The following is a 15472-nucleotide window of genomic DNA, read 5'->3' as shown; positions in this document are numbered from 1 at the left end:
AATAGGCAAATGTCCTACCACTGCTGTCAACGGCCTCCCCAACAACTTTTTCACCTCTCAGTTATAATCAAAAGGAATCCTCCCCAGAATGAATGGTCCATATTGAAGCAGGATAAATATAGCAGATATGCTAAAATATTTTCCTGTTTACTTTTTCCTATTCATTTGTACAACTTGTGTCTCTAAGTAGCCGATAGAGGTAAGCCAGTGAGTCATCTAGACTTGAAACCAAAACCCAGGGTGAAATCAGAAGCGCCACTCAAACCAAGGGAGGTGGTAACCACCGCCAGCCAGTCGAATTTGTTAATATTGACACACACTTGCATCAGCAGAACACACGCATATCCCCACATACCCACAGCTTCGCTGGAGGTAAGCCAAATGCTAGCAGTATAAATATTACAAGGGGACAAAATAACAAGAAACAGTTAAAGGATAAGGCTGGCGACACTGCCAAAAACAGACAAGGTGGGTTATTCTTAACACACTCATGAATCTGAGGGTTGAAAGTCGAAGCAAAGCATTCCATGGTTTATACAAACATGAAGTAGTATTAACAGCCAACAGCTTTCTTTAAATGTAGTTGTGTTCTTTTAGTTTTTAATTTCTTTTGTGTTGCAAGTACAACAAAGAATAACAGCTGCTTTATCTGTTAACACTCCAAAAACATTTTATATCCAAAGAAATAGTACAGGCTCATCATTTTTCATTCCATTCTCTGTGCTGTTGTCAGTGAGCTGTAGGTGAACAAGCATTAAGGGGTCATTGTTGTTGGACAACAGCGTGTAAAGCCAACAGCCTACTGGGACAATGGTGACATTGTTCAAAGCTCTGGGTGAAGGAGTGGGGGGCTGTGCCGCATGGCTACAGGGCAACACTTACCTTGGGTGGTTTGAAGGGGTAGTCTGGTGTGAAGGCTATGTCGAGGAAAAACACTCCTCCCTCGTACACGGAGCCTGGAGGGCCTAGGATGGTCGACCTCCACTCATAGATGTTGTCACCTTTGGGACCGGCACTGCATTTATGAAAATAAAGGGCAGATGGAAGAAAACACAGAGAGAATAAACTAACTGGCAGGCATTTACAGAGGAAAAGATGCGCTAATCATGGAACTCAGTCTCATGGAGTTCTTATCTATCACACGATACAGAGTATAAAACAAAGAATGTGTGTAAGCCAGGAAAAATAGTGAGTATGAGCGATGTCATGTGTATGAGTGATCTATCTGGGCTGTGCAGGAAGGATGAAATACACATTAACCAACCTATAAACCCAAATACACATACATAGAAACACACAAACAGGAAGGTGCTGAGCAGCAGCAGCAGCAGCAGCAGCAGCAGCAGCAGCAGCAGCAGCAGCAGCAGCAGCAGCAGCAGCAGCAGCAGAAGCAGCAGCAGCAGAAGCAGCAGCTCTGTTTCCTCACTGTTCATCAGTGCTTCACCTTAGGGCAGCTGGCTGCTGCCAAGCTCCATTCAATGCCTTGATTCATGTCACATACACATGCACACATACACGTGCATGCTTGCGCGCGCACACACACACACACACACACACACACACATGCTCTTATGTACACATTCACACAAACATACACAAAAACACACACAGCTGTGAGAAGAGAGCCACTAATCCAATTCTATTTTCTATTGGAATTAGGCCAGATGCCCCTGTCGGTTTCTTGTATTACTTTTACTTTCATCATTTACACACAGAGAGAAAGCCAGAAAGAGAAAACCAGAGAGAGCGCGGAGAGAGAGTGAGAGCAGGAGAGCAAGTGAGCAAAAGCATGTGCGCTAGGCACATAAATGTAAGATGAGAGTGTGAGTGGAGTTGTTCATGTGAAACAGCAGCCTGTTGTAAAGCACAGGGGCCTCTGCAGACCTATTTCTTGTCAGCGTGTTTGGACACAGAGAGGAATTATGGGAGCAGGCCGTGGAAAGGATGCCGACATGTTCCCCTGGATGGATAAAAATAGTTTCAAAGAGCGATAGAGTGCTGGGGCAGAGGGGGGACAAGAGGGCCAATAAATCGCTTGGCATGAGGTGATGGCCTGATGTGACTCAGTGCAGAAATCTATGTCTGTGCCACATGGTTTATTTTTTAAATACTAATGGTTGTCAAGCAGCACTCTCAGATTTGGTTGACACATTATTGGTCTTTTATTATTGTAACAGCTCTGATCACTTGCACTAATACAGTAATCATGCTGGTGTTCATTAAAATACACTGATGTTGAAGTGTTCAGACCACAGAATCTTTTACAATGGCTCTGGTCGTTCCACCTTCGACTTATGAGATAAACTAAACTCTACATGGGAACAAAGCTTTTGCATTCATGACCCTTAATCATTGGAAGGGCTTAAGATATCATGTCAAGTGGTTTAACTCTGTCAGCTTGAAACTTTACTCTTCGAAACCTCGATCCTTTTTTCTTGTCTATTCCACAAAGGAATAGCAATGATTAATCAGTGAATTGGTAGAGCATAGAGAGGGTCGTCTTGTGATCAGAAGGTCACTGGTTCAAATATCAGCTCCAAGATACTGAACCACAAATTGCTCCTGATGAGCAGTTGGCACCTTGCATGGCAGCCTCTGCCATCAGTGTATGAGTGTATGTGTGAATGGGTGAGTCTGACAATTGTTGTAAAGCGGCTTTGAGTGGTACATGACTGGAAAAGCGCGATAGAAATTTGACTCCATTTACAATGAATCAATCACTTGAGAGCTATCAAATGAAACATCTAGTTCTCATAAATCAATGACTGGTTTTGCGTCCTTTTATGAAGGAAAAAAGTCAAAATTTTCTGAATTCATCTTCTTAAGGGTGTAAGTTTAACCCAGAATTCAAAGGTAGCTCTGGAAGTATAAGGAGCAGAATAACTACTAGAGGTAGGTAAAAATATCCATTCATTAATGCATTGCAATATATTTTTTCCCAATTCAATATCGATTTGGACAATCCTTTGAATCGATTCAGGCAAGCAGCAGCGCCCAACCACCCGCTGTCCCTCGCCGTATGCCCGTGACAAAATCAAATCGAACCGCGAGGTTCTTAACAATACCCAGCCCTAATAACTACTCAATGCCGCGCACTATACTCTTTTTAGTTTTGTCTTAGCTATCTCTGGATGTAGTGACTAGCTGCCATAAGCAAGTAGCTCAGGATGGACACCAGATGGGGACTGAACACAGCCTCTGAGACAGATACCGGTTCGAGGACAGGGGAGATTTACTGCGACGTTGCCCAGCATGTAGAGATGGGATGTTTTCGGGATGCGAATTGAGGATTGAGTTTGAATGAAGTGTGTTTACGAGGCAATTAAGCTCCTCTTGGTTTGGTAAAAGAGAGTCACCTGTATTTTTCTATTTAGTAAGGAAAAAAGACATTTTGTCAATTTGAGTGAACTCGCCACAGTCACATCTCACAGTTGAAATCACTGGGACCCGGTTTTTCACCTCTTCAAGTACAAAATGGCGGGACAGGAAGGGTCAGTACTTGCTGATTAGCATGCTAACTCCAATAGACATCTCTGCAAATGTTGCTAACATAACATCAACACCGTTGTTTCTTTACACTGTTGATAATGTTCATTTTTAGAACTTTTTAAATTTGGCCATATCTTACAATTTATTCCTTGAAATGTGAACATTTTCTGGCTTTCCTCCTCTGTGACAGTAAACCAATTATCTTTGGGTTTTGGACAAAACAAGACATTTGAGGAAGTCAACGTGGGTTTTGGGAAACACTGATAGACCTTCTATAGACCAAATAAGTAATGTGTTTCATATGTTGTTCTTTTTTAAAAATCAGTTTAATTAAGGTTTTATCTTTAATGTCTACCTAACAACATTCTTTTTTTATTTGTTTAAGCACTTTACAGACCTGTTTTTTTAAAAGTGTTACATGAATAAAGATTATTTTCATTATCATTTCATTCTTATTATCAGCCCAATTGTTCTTTTAATTTCTTAATTTCCTACACTGAAAAGAACCAAACTGCATGATAAAAGAGCTTTTATTAAAATCATTTAAATTAAATCACTCTAAATCACTAAATCAAGAGTCTGGTTTGAATGAATGAATATCAGCATGTAAGTGCAACTGTTGGCAAACTCATTCCACATACTACCACTGTTGGCATTTAAATCATTCTAGCCTCTTAAGGTTGGCCAACCACTAATTTTTCTCTCACTGAGTTCCCACAGTTCAGTCTGCAGCATCTGGAAATGTTTAGAAGTCTGCCAGCAGCATGTCTTTTCTCTGCTCCTGCAGCCTGGTACAAGCCACTCTGACAGATTTGGAATTCAGGAGAGAAAGATCTTCATTTTTACCACCTGCCCATTCCTCATCATCTATGTGCTCTCTTATTTATCTAAAGCAACTTGACTGTCATAATATTCAATACCTGGGGAATTCTCATTTAGAATCTGGGATCTGCTTCAAATATAACTCAATTTTAACCAGAGGAAAAAAAGCAGATTGTAATGAAGGCTGAACGATGATGATGCCCTGGTTATTTCCCCTGGTGTCAATTTTCACACTGTAAGCCATTAACAATGAGCCTGGAGCACTAAGAGCAGCCCGCTAGAGGGGAACTATAATTAAGACAAGGTTGTTTCTGTAGCCTTTAGCTCTGTTGCAACTGTGAATTCTTTATAAAGTCTGGAACTGACCACTGAAAAATAAAATGTCCACATAAAAGACAAAAATTCTGCACTTATTTATCTATTTCACAGCTCCATTTACGATGGTTGTTTTCTACACAAATTTAAAATCTGTGAGCTATTCTTAAATAGCCAGAAGCACTGCTGTGCTCCACCCCATCACACACTAACAAGGAAACATTTATATCCTGTAGCAGATGCATCTCTGACAGGCCATATGGAAGGCATTTTGCTATTTCATGCACATAAAATGCTGATTTTTCCCTGCAAATTCAACTGACAAGTTTATTGTCATTGCAGGTGGTGGGAGAGAGCAGGATGATGGACAAGCTGTCATCGCTGCTGATGCAGGAGTCCCGCCCCCTGCAGGTCACTCTCACAGCACTGGGCAGCTCCTTTAGCAACAGACTGCTACACCATAAGTGTGTGAAGGAGAGATATCGCAGGTCCTTCCTTCCTGCTGCTGTCAGACTGTACAACCAGCACTGCTCCCAATAGCCTATAGACCTCACCCTGTACCCTGCACTGTGCAGTGTGTCTGCACAAGGTCACTTCTGTTTTGGTCTGGTCACTTTCCTTAGCACCCATATTTATTATTTGTATTTAACATCTACGTTTAAAACAAAACAAAAAGAAAACAAAAAAAACACCCCCCAAAACTGCTGTTAATTTTGCACTATATCATGTAAATATGTATATATGTCTATTTCTTCCCCTTTTCATTTTATTGCTTATTTTTTGCTATTGTTTCTGTTCTTTTAATATGTTTCTGTTTTTGTAATATTCTGTTGCTGCTGTGACAAACAAATTTCCCCGTCTGTGGGACATTAAAGGATTTCTGATTCTGATATTATCCATCTGTTAAATGTTTGGCATATGCAGTATAAGTCACAACTTATTAATACAAAATTAAAAGTTTCCTTTCAAAATGTTAGTGTTATGTTATGCTCAAATTGCTGAAATACAGTACGGATATCTGATATGTTAATCAGATTTAGAAAATTGATAAATGATCATCATTCAAGCTCTTACTAAGTCTAAACATGAATGACATTTGTCTAAAGGCCCATCAGGTAAGCTATCATATTAGTAAATATCTTATTAGCTATGTAGTATCATACACTTTAATTTAACCTCCTCTGCCTCAGTCAAATTGTAAATCTTCCACATGGATTAAAGCAAAAAATAAATAAATAAATAAAAAATTTAAAAAATAACAAATCTTTTGACTGAAATGTTTTTTCAAGCTGTAGCCAAGTCATATTCCCAATTTGTAATTTTTGAAACATGTCACAGGGCATGTTACTTGACACATGCTAAAAAAATAAGATTTACAGCCTCACCCTACACCATGTTCTCTAATGCAGACATCAAGTTTAAATATTTGACCAACAGGAGCATGATCTGAACAGCTGTTCTATTCACACTTAAAATGTTTTTTTTGTTTTTAATGTAATTTTCAATCTATGAAATCAAACTGTGCCCTTTTTTTGCATACTTTTCAGTATGCTATTTTTCTACCTCCTCTTCCTCTCATCATCATCATCATCATCATCATCAATACATCAATACTACATTCATGATACAGTCAAACGAACCAAAAACTTCTTATTGATCATCATTATAAAGTTTCAGGGCCTTCCAGTAACCATGGTAACTCACGGTGCCAGAGGGGAGGGAGAGACGCTGTACGAAGCCGTTTACACAGATACACTCCAGACAAAGTCCAGAGTCAGACTATAGTTGTTATTTCACACATGCAGCACACAACAGGAGACTCTCCGTGTCAGATGAGTTCTCGCGTGTTGAATGAATTCAAAAACTAATTGATAACGTAGCAACGCGACAAGTCCTTGCTAGCTAAGCAGCTTTAATTTAGCGCCGCTCCGTGTTTAGATCCCGCCCTGTGTGGGTCACTACACTGTCATTGGTCCGGCGCACACACGCTGTTACGATACCATTGGCTGTAGAGTGTGACACTCTGTCGATAAAAATCAATCAACACTTGTTCTCCGATCTACATTGATCTCATAAGTCGCCTCTGTGAAGGTTGAATGACGGAAATCCGTTGTAGCGACAGAAGGCTTTAATCCATGCTTCCAGTTGTTTTTCGAAATATTTCAGTTTCGGCATGTACATGTAGAAACATGTACATGTTCCTGAATTGATATTGGTTGAATACATAGAAATGTGTAGATTACTGCTAAATTAGATTAGTTACTGCTAAAGGCTGCAAATTCATTCCAGGAAATTCAATATTATCTTAATTTCACTATTTCACAGTGTTACGAAGGTGTGCTACACAACACCTTTGTTGCTACACTGCTTTGATCACAACCCCACCATCTCAGACCATCTTTCAGCCGTTCCTCCATCCCACATCTTTGGTAACTCTTCCTGAAAACTATTTTTAATCAGGAAGTACACACACACACACACACACACACTTAAAATACAGGAACTTTGACTAGTGGCTGCAGAGGTTTACAGAGCTGAGCTGAGCAAACAGAAAAACTGCAGCCTCGTTTCAGCACATAAATGCTGAATGCGACTAATGTTTAAACTGAGTGGGTGTTTGTCAGTTGTTGCTGAGATAGGAGACATAATCTTATGTGACAGCTTGTTAGGATATCTCAGAGAAACAGCAGAATACTAACTCACCTCAGCTTCTGAATATGTCCCATCGCCTTTTGAAACCTTTATTTAGCGAGGGAATGTCTAGTTAGCTCTGTGCTCCCTGCTGCAGATTCACACACATTCAGACACACACAATCACAGCTTTGTGCTGCTGCACCCGCTGGGGGCTCAATGTCCCACTCAAGGGCACCTCCACAGTGGCTGTTTAGGTAGCAGAAAGCATAACTCATTCCGTTTTCTTCAGACACACTTTGCCAACCAGTTTGGGGATTTGATGAAAAGGTTGGGGATTTGAAATGTTAACTCTCTCTAACCTCAAGATGACTGCTGACTCCACATTATTGAGTGTTAGTGACGACACAATGAACTCAATGCGTGTTTAAATCAAAGGATGATTTATACTTTCTTTAAAATTGCAAATTATGACAGAACTGGACACCGCAACTTTTGATATTTTTTGATAAAAGGCACATTAGCATGCAGACATCGGCTTTTGTTTAAATTGTTAATATATGCCTGGGAGGCTTCCTTACTTTAAAGTGAGAAGATAAAATGTAGAACGTTCTTCAGATAAACTCAGCAAAACAATTTTTCTGCTTGTTTTACAACCTACAAATTCATTTGCATGTGCTTCTGAATCAGAGATAACAGATGATTAATAGTACATTAAATGAGCACTACTCAATCATCTACTGTTAGGACACTCACAACTCTGGATAATCATAACTAAAATAATGATGTACATCATAAATTCTACAATTGACGCTATTGAAATGAACAATTATCAAATTTACTCTAATCAAGAGTAATCAGTTCCTCATGCTGACTGGCTGAGGTTATCAAAACAGCATAGGCTCTTAGCTGCGGTTAAACTGTTTCTATCAGCTTTGGTTTAGGTTAAGTTGTCCCATCAAGCACTAAAAATATCATCTGGTGTAAAGCAACACAATTTATGTCTTCTTTTCAGGAACTCTCATATGCATTAACTCCACACTTTCTTTGCTTTATACAAACCGGATCCTTTTCATGACAGACATTTTGACTTGTCAAAGCTGGAAAGCACAGGTGTAATTTATCACATTAATAATGATAACTCAACTTAAATGAGATTGTTCCAGAGCTCAGGTATTGTGTGAGGTGGCACAGCAATTGTTAACTTGGTGATGTTAAGCAAGTGTGTTTACTCTGGTCAGTTAGCATGTTAAAAACTGTTGGCAAAACTGTGACCTGTTGATGGCACAAAAAAAAAAATGAATTAGTTTTTTAAGCAAAAGCAGAGGTGTGTGGTGGGTCCACATTTTATATGCTGTATGTTGTGCTAAATTGAAAGTCTAGCCAAAGGTTTCCCACTAATCTACTGATCTATAGGTACACCAGCCCATTCAGCATTGCACCAAAAATGGCAGGAAGTATAAGACTGCAAGCAGGCCAATATGGAAGTTAACAAGGCTGAATTAGAAATACTTTAAAATCAGCTTTGTCGATGAAGGAAATTTAGGAAACGTATTCAAAACTCAAGTCGACAGTATTTCTTTTCTATGGACCATGAATATATGTACCAAACTTGATGCCAGTCCATATTTGAGTGTGGACCAAAGACCAAATATTCAGCTTTAGGGAACCAAGAATGTTTGTACCAAATTTTGTACCAATCCATCAACACACACAGCAGATGTTAACTCAATTGCAGTCAAGCATTCATCACGGTCATTAGGATTCATCCACTGGGGAATATCAATATTAGTCTTAACCAAAATGGAGGACTAGTCAACAGAAAAAAATTGTAATCCCTAAAAATGCAAGATGAGTCAACGGTCAACATCAGCTGATTGTCAAACACAATATCGGTGCGCACATTGATGTGACAGTCATGAAAGAGCTTTAATATTTTGAGGGACTCAGTGTTTCCCTCTGTATTTGAAAGACTTTTATTTTCATCAGTACTGAAATGCACTAAAATGGCACTTCTGTTTTAGTTTAAAAAATGTCAAGAATTACACTGACAATTGAATACAAACAAAAAGCAGTCTTGGCAGCTTTGTCCTGCTTTGGGACAGCCCTCTGGGACACACTCTAGCTCTGTGAAGCCGATAATAAATGCTCTGTTAAAATCTCTGTGCCATGTCGAGACCAGCAGAGCCGCGTTCCACTGCCACACGTGCACACACATAAACTTATGCTTGCAGTGAGGAGGGGGGCAGCACAAACAAGACAGTTTGCAGTTTAAACAGAGAGCTCAAACACACAGGAGCTAAAGGACAAACGGATGAGCAAGTGTACTCGGCTTCATCATTTCCCGTTCCTTTCATCAGCCTTACTCTCCTTGGCCTGACAAACACACAACAGGCCTCTGGAGCAGGACTGAAGAGTATATAGAAGAAACAGGCTGATTAAGGGCATTGATTGGTTAACATCTTCAAAGGACACTCGGTGTTATCTACAACTCCTCATGCCTAGTGATTGAACTAGGGCTGTAATCTCCAAGTCGACTGGTCGATTTATTGTTCCGGCTCGACCAAAATTCTGATTGGTCAATTTTTGGCGTGTTAATTACATGCTGCTATGGCAGTGCATAAACACGCAGTGGGTCCTCTCCATCCCAATGCTGTGTGTCCTGCATTTTGTTTGTTAAATATTTTCATTTATAGTCTTTGCCATTCTACCATGTCAAAGACATCAGCAGTGTGGCAGCATTTAATAAAAAAGTCGAATGCAACGTTTGCAAACAACTGTTCGTATATCACAGCTCGACTACAAACATGGCATATCATCTATAAACGGTAAGCTGACTTGTCTTTGTTACGTTGCTCCGTCCGTTTTAAATATATGAACACATCAGAATTGGCATATTTCAATGTTTTAGTCTAATAATCGTTTTATAACTGCAGGCGCATCTGCCCGCAAAGGCACCATCCCATTGATCTCAGCCACGAAGCTGAGCTCCTGTGAAATGTGAAATTTCCTGTGAAATGACAGTGTCTGTCAATTATTATAACGTGACAAAAACAATGGTCAAAATATTCCTCAACAGTTCTTGTGCTGATATCACTAATTGACATAGTGTATTTTCGCAAATCATGGGCTATGATATTGTGCAGATGCATGTGATGCAAAATGTTATCAGAGACGTGTTTTGAGTGTGTTTATTAATTAATTAATTTTAATTAATTAATCTCAGTGCAAAATAATAGGTTAAAAAACGATTTAATCTAAAGCAAATAGACAACTAGTCTTTATGTCTATTTTTAATTAATTAAGTGGAAGGCTTCCATGGCTACCAAGAGCACCTTTGGTCCACACTCAAATTACAATATCTTTGTTGTTATTTTCATTAAGCACCACCAACAGGTCAACATTTTTAAATGGTTCAATACTTACATTTATGATCAAGTATAAGCAAATAATGACTACTACTTCTCATCAACTTCTGTTTTACTTAACTGTCAAATGCTAACATGTAAACTAAGGTGGTATCCAAGGTATTATAGTATTATAGAAAGGTGTTTTTATTGATGATTAAATATGAACCATTGAAAAGGCTGAGGTCCTTGCTAAAAAAGGGTTAGGTTTTTTTTAAAATACATGTCTTTGAGGATTACGGAAATCAAAAGTCTTAACAAGAAATACTGTGGCTAGAAACATGTCAGCTTTAGAAGGCACTAGCTGTTGGCACAAATCACTATTCGCCGCTTGCTACAAAAACGAATTATACCCTAAAACGCATTTAATTATTACAGGGCCTGTAAATCGATAAAGTGCGCACACAACTTATAATCTTATGTGCACATAAGATCATAAATTGTGTGCACCATAAATATAATTATCAGGACATTGGAGGATCTGTACACAGCAGTAAAACCCATATTGTATTGAGGGATTTCTGAAAGTCATGAAGGCATCTTAAGGACAAAACCAGTTCTAGTTCCTTGTAGTGATTACTTGTAATTCTTTGGGATGAAACAGCTAAAACATCAGCTGTAAGCAGCAGCTTTACAAAGCCTTACAAACCCCAGTAGTGGAATCCTTGGTGAAACAGCTGTACTTTCAACAGTTCCACTTGATTTCAGCTTAGAGCAGCAGTCTGTGACCTCTGCACTTAAAGAAGCATCATTTATCATTTTCCCCTGTGGTACTATCAGTGATTGCATTAGCAAATCAATTCAGTTAATGAAGCTGAGTGACAAAGAGGAGGCCTAACTGTCCATCTCTGTCAAGTCACATAAACTAACAGTTTTAAAGCTGGGGGGTTGAGAAGGATTTGGAGAAGAGGTATAAAGATGAAGCTGCATGAAAAAAACAAAAAGTCACTGCATGATCTTTGTTTGTAGCCTAATAAAGTACCCCTGTTGTTTGATGTTTTTATTTACATACTTGGATTGGACCAGAATAAAAAATGATTGGGAAAGTGTAAAAAGCCTTTCAGCATGACAGGATTTCTTGAATTTCCTCCGGGATCAATAAAGTATCTATCATCATCATCATCATCATCAGGAGTTTGACATCCACTATGCCTACCAACTAGACATACACTACATTGCCAAAAGTATTTGCTCACCTGCCTTGACTCGCATATTAACCTAAGTGACATCTCATTCTTAATCCATAGGGTTTAATATGACATTGGTCCACCCTTTGCAGCTATAACAAACACAGTGTGTTGGAAATTTTTGACCAATTTTCCAGATGTGCATTTGTGAGGTCACACACTGATGTTGGACGGGAAGGCCTGGTTCTCACTGCCTGCTCTAATTCATCCCAAAGGTGTTCTGTCGGGTTGAGGTCAGGACTCTGTGCAGGCCAGTCAAGTTCCACACCAAACTCTCATCCATGTCTTTATGGACCTTGCTTTGTGCACTGTTGCATAGTCATGTTGGAACAAGAAGGGGCCATCCCAAAACTGTTCCCACAAAGCTGGCCAACATCTCTTGGTATGCTGAAGCATTCAGAATTCCTTTCACTGGAACTAAGGGGCCAAGTCCAGCTCCTGAAAAACAACCCCAAACCATAATCACCCCTCCAACAAACTTTACACTTGGCACAATGCAGTCAGACAAGTACTGTTCTCCTGGCACCTGCCAAACCCAGACTCATCCATCAGATTGCCAGATGGAGAAGCGTGATTCATCACTCCAGAGAACGCATCTCCACTGCTCTAGAGTCTAGTGGCGGCGTGCTCGGCCATGGAAACCCATTCCATGAAGCTCTCTACGCACTGTTCTTGAGCTAATCTGAAGGCCACATAAAGTATGGCGGTCTGTAGTGATTGACTCTGCAGAAAGTTGGCAACCTCTGCACCTCCGCATCTGCTGACCCCCCTCCGTCATTTTACATGGCCTACCACTTCATGGCTGAGTTTCTGTCATTCCCAATCGCTTCCACTTTGTTATTATAACATTGACAGTTGACTGTGGAATATGTAGGAGCGAGGAAATTTCATGACTGGACTTGTTGCACAGGTGGCATCCTATCACAGTACCATGCTGGAAATCACTGAGCTTTACAAATGTTTGTAGAAACAGTCTGCATGCCTATGTGCTTGCTTTTATATACCTGATTTCAATTATTTGGATGGGTGAGTGAATACTTTTGGCAATATAGTGTATCTTACACTATCTGCGTATAGACTGGTTCCATTTAAACTTTTTTTTCACCATTTCTTTTGCTATTTGTCTTGCCGCCGGGCTTGATTTTTCCTGGAAAAATTAAGGCACAAATGAAGTGCGTCTGTCATTACACAACCAGAATAGCAAAAAGCATTATTTTCCCCGGTTGCTAGCCCTAGGTAACAGTTCAACAACTGGGATTACTGTGGAAACTTAACACGCAAAATGAAAAGAACCCAGCTGGAGGACAGATTTTATATATATATATATATATATATAGAGTAATGTTGCAAGGAACTGATTAGATTGTGATAGCATAGCATTCTCTGACAGGCAGGGAAGATGTGATTCGCAAAGATGGACAAACATCCATGTACAATGAAATTCAAGAGGACAAGCCAGCAGGACGTTGTCAGCCTTGTTTCAGTTTGCTGCAGTAAAAGACAGGCCCAAAGAGGACAGGACTGCAGACGATGAAACCTGACTGGCAGTATTACCATCTACTTACATTGCAGTGTGGATGGTTAATCCCCACTCCCATTTCAGATTACAAACTAACTGGATTAAAACCTGACGACAGATGATACGGCACTGCATTGACTCATGTACATTTCCACTGAACACTTCCAGAGCCTTCAGTGGCTTTAAAATCACATTTAATTTCCAAATTGTCTGTGAACAGCTGTCCTGGAGCTTTCAGTCTTATCACTGAAAATTTCTCAGCATTTTTCTCATTGATGGGCTCCGCTACAAACTGTGCTCAGCTGGCCAAAAAGCATCTCACTGGTGCAAACGTTGAGGGACAACCTGCAAACACTAGGGCCACTTACACTAACATATGGCGCCAACATTTTTGGGCAGCTGACTGTGGGACTGGTGTGCCATAGGCCCTTAAAACCTTGTTTGGTATATGACATTGGTTAGGGTTAGTAATAGATCATAGTTTGGATTGAAACAAGTACAACTGAGTTAAGGAAAACAAGTCACAGCTCATATGTTGGTTTGGGTAAATTTGGTATAAATTTGGGTGTGGTTTGACCACAACTTAGTTACGTTCTCGGGTGCTTATCCTTTCAGTCTTTTAGAATTTTTGTGACAGAAACCAAACGTATGTTGGGAAACTGAGATGCATTTATTTCATAACAACTACAAAGCACTTATTTAATCATTCAAGGATCTAAGAATATCTAAAAAACTCAGCAGGTTGTAGGTATTGACTGACATCATGTAGTTACAGCAGGTATTATTAAACCATAAATCTCTGGAGTGGAGGGTGGTCCTTAAGGGTTTGCAGGATTTCAAAGCCTCATTAGCGAACATTAACCAGCATCATCATGTCAGTTCCTTTAAAGAAGGGTAAGCTCAAGGTCTCTGGGAATGATACGATGTAAAATGGGTTCAGAAAGAGGAAAAATGCTTAAATCTCCTTGAGATAAAAGCTCTTTTGAGTCCTTTGTTGCTTTAGCTAAAAGGACTAAGTGTTGGCTTGTGCAGGCCTTTGTCCCTCCTTATGTGGTTCAGTGATACATTCAAAATGCACAAGTTTACTGGTAGCAGAGGTGAAAAGAACAGGCAACAGAAAGGCTGATTGGAGAAAGGTTGACACTGGTGGAGCTCCAATATCCTCTAACCTTTGAATCAGCATTAAACCAGTTGCAATTCCCTATTGTCTTGAACATGTTACCTAGCAACATTACACCCGTGCAGTGACTCTGTGCTTGTGTGTGCATTGGGTGCTGCAAGAGGAATTTCTATGGAAACAACAACAGCAGTACAGACATACAAAACTTTAATCCACTCACCTGAAAACGGTTTAGTTAATAGATAAAACATAAAGGCCAATAAAGGAATACATTATCTCACACATTCATCTTTGCTTATGCCTCATAATCTCCAAGTAGGTCCTTCTGGGACAAATCAACAAACGTTAAGTTATTAAATTATCCAACAAGATCATATGAAATCAGGAATCAGGGCACAGATTACCTCCTAATGTTAGTGACAGCTCATGGGCAGGCATCAAATCTAATACTCTCTCTGCATGCTTATTTTAATGATGCTTCAAATAAGAAGTGAGATTTGCATCAATATAGAGCTGGAACTGAATTAGGCCATTCAGGCATTGCACATGATTTGCTTTTATGGTGAGCACTGACGGTGCAGTCATGGGAAAAGCTCATCATCCCTAACTGAGTTTCCTCATGTCAAATCTTTATGGAACACACTGGCATCCTGGGTCTTTTCACAGAGGATGTAGTTTGGTTAGTTCTTACTTGGTATAATTCAACACTTGTTGATATGCTTGTAGAGGTTAAAGATAAGGAATAGATGCGCGACCAAGAATCAACAAATTCTTTTATTTTGTTTTTCTTTTTATACCACTGACACAGTAACTGCACATTCTTTGAATGGTCACAAGTATCTCTTCAAAATTCTATCATATATCATCCGTTCTAAAAAATAGTTCTGGTCAATAAAGAAATCATGTAACCATCCCTCAAAGAACTGACAAAAGTACTGTGTGTACAGGTGCCAAAACCCCGGCATTTAATTGGCAGTAAAAT

At 39.6% G+C, this 15472-nt stretch overlaps 1 protein-coding gene across 1 annotated transcript in view; it reads right to left on the bottom strand.

Annotated features, from left to right (window-relative positions):
• LOC119016783 (ubiquitin-conjugating enzyme E2 E2-like) overlaps nt 1-15472 on the bottom strand; it is a 79831-nt gene that overhangs the window by 13607 nt on the left and 50752 nt on the right. Inside the window, exon 4 of the mRNA XM_037093027.1 lies at nt 883-1015. Within this exon, the coding sequence (XP_036948922.1) occupies nt 883-1015 (133 nt within the window). The remainder of the gene's footprint in view (nt 1-882; nt 1016-15472) is intronic.

The sequence above is a fragment of the Acanthopagrus latus genome, chromosome 3 (assembly GCF_904848185.1).
Source record: "Acanthopagrus latus isolate v.2019 chromosome 3, fAcaLat1.1, whole genome shotgun sequence".
Lineage (NCBI taxonomy): Eukaryota > Metazoa > Chordata > Actinopteri > Spariformes > Sparidae > Acanthopagrus > Acanthopagrus latus.
The sequence above is the reverse complement of the archived record's forward strand: the minus strand, read 5'-3'. Positions and strand labels throughout refer to the sequence as shown.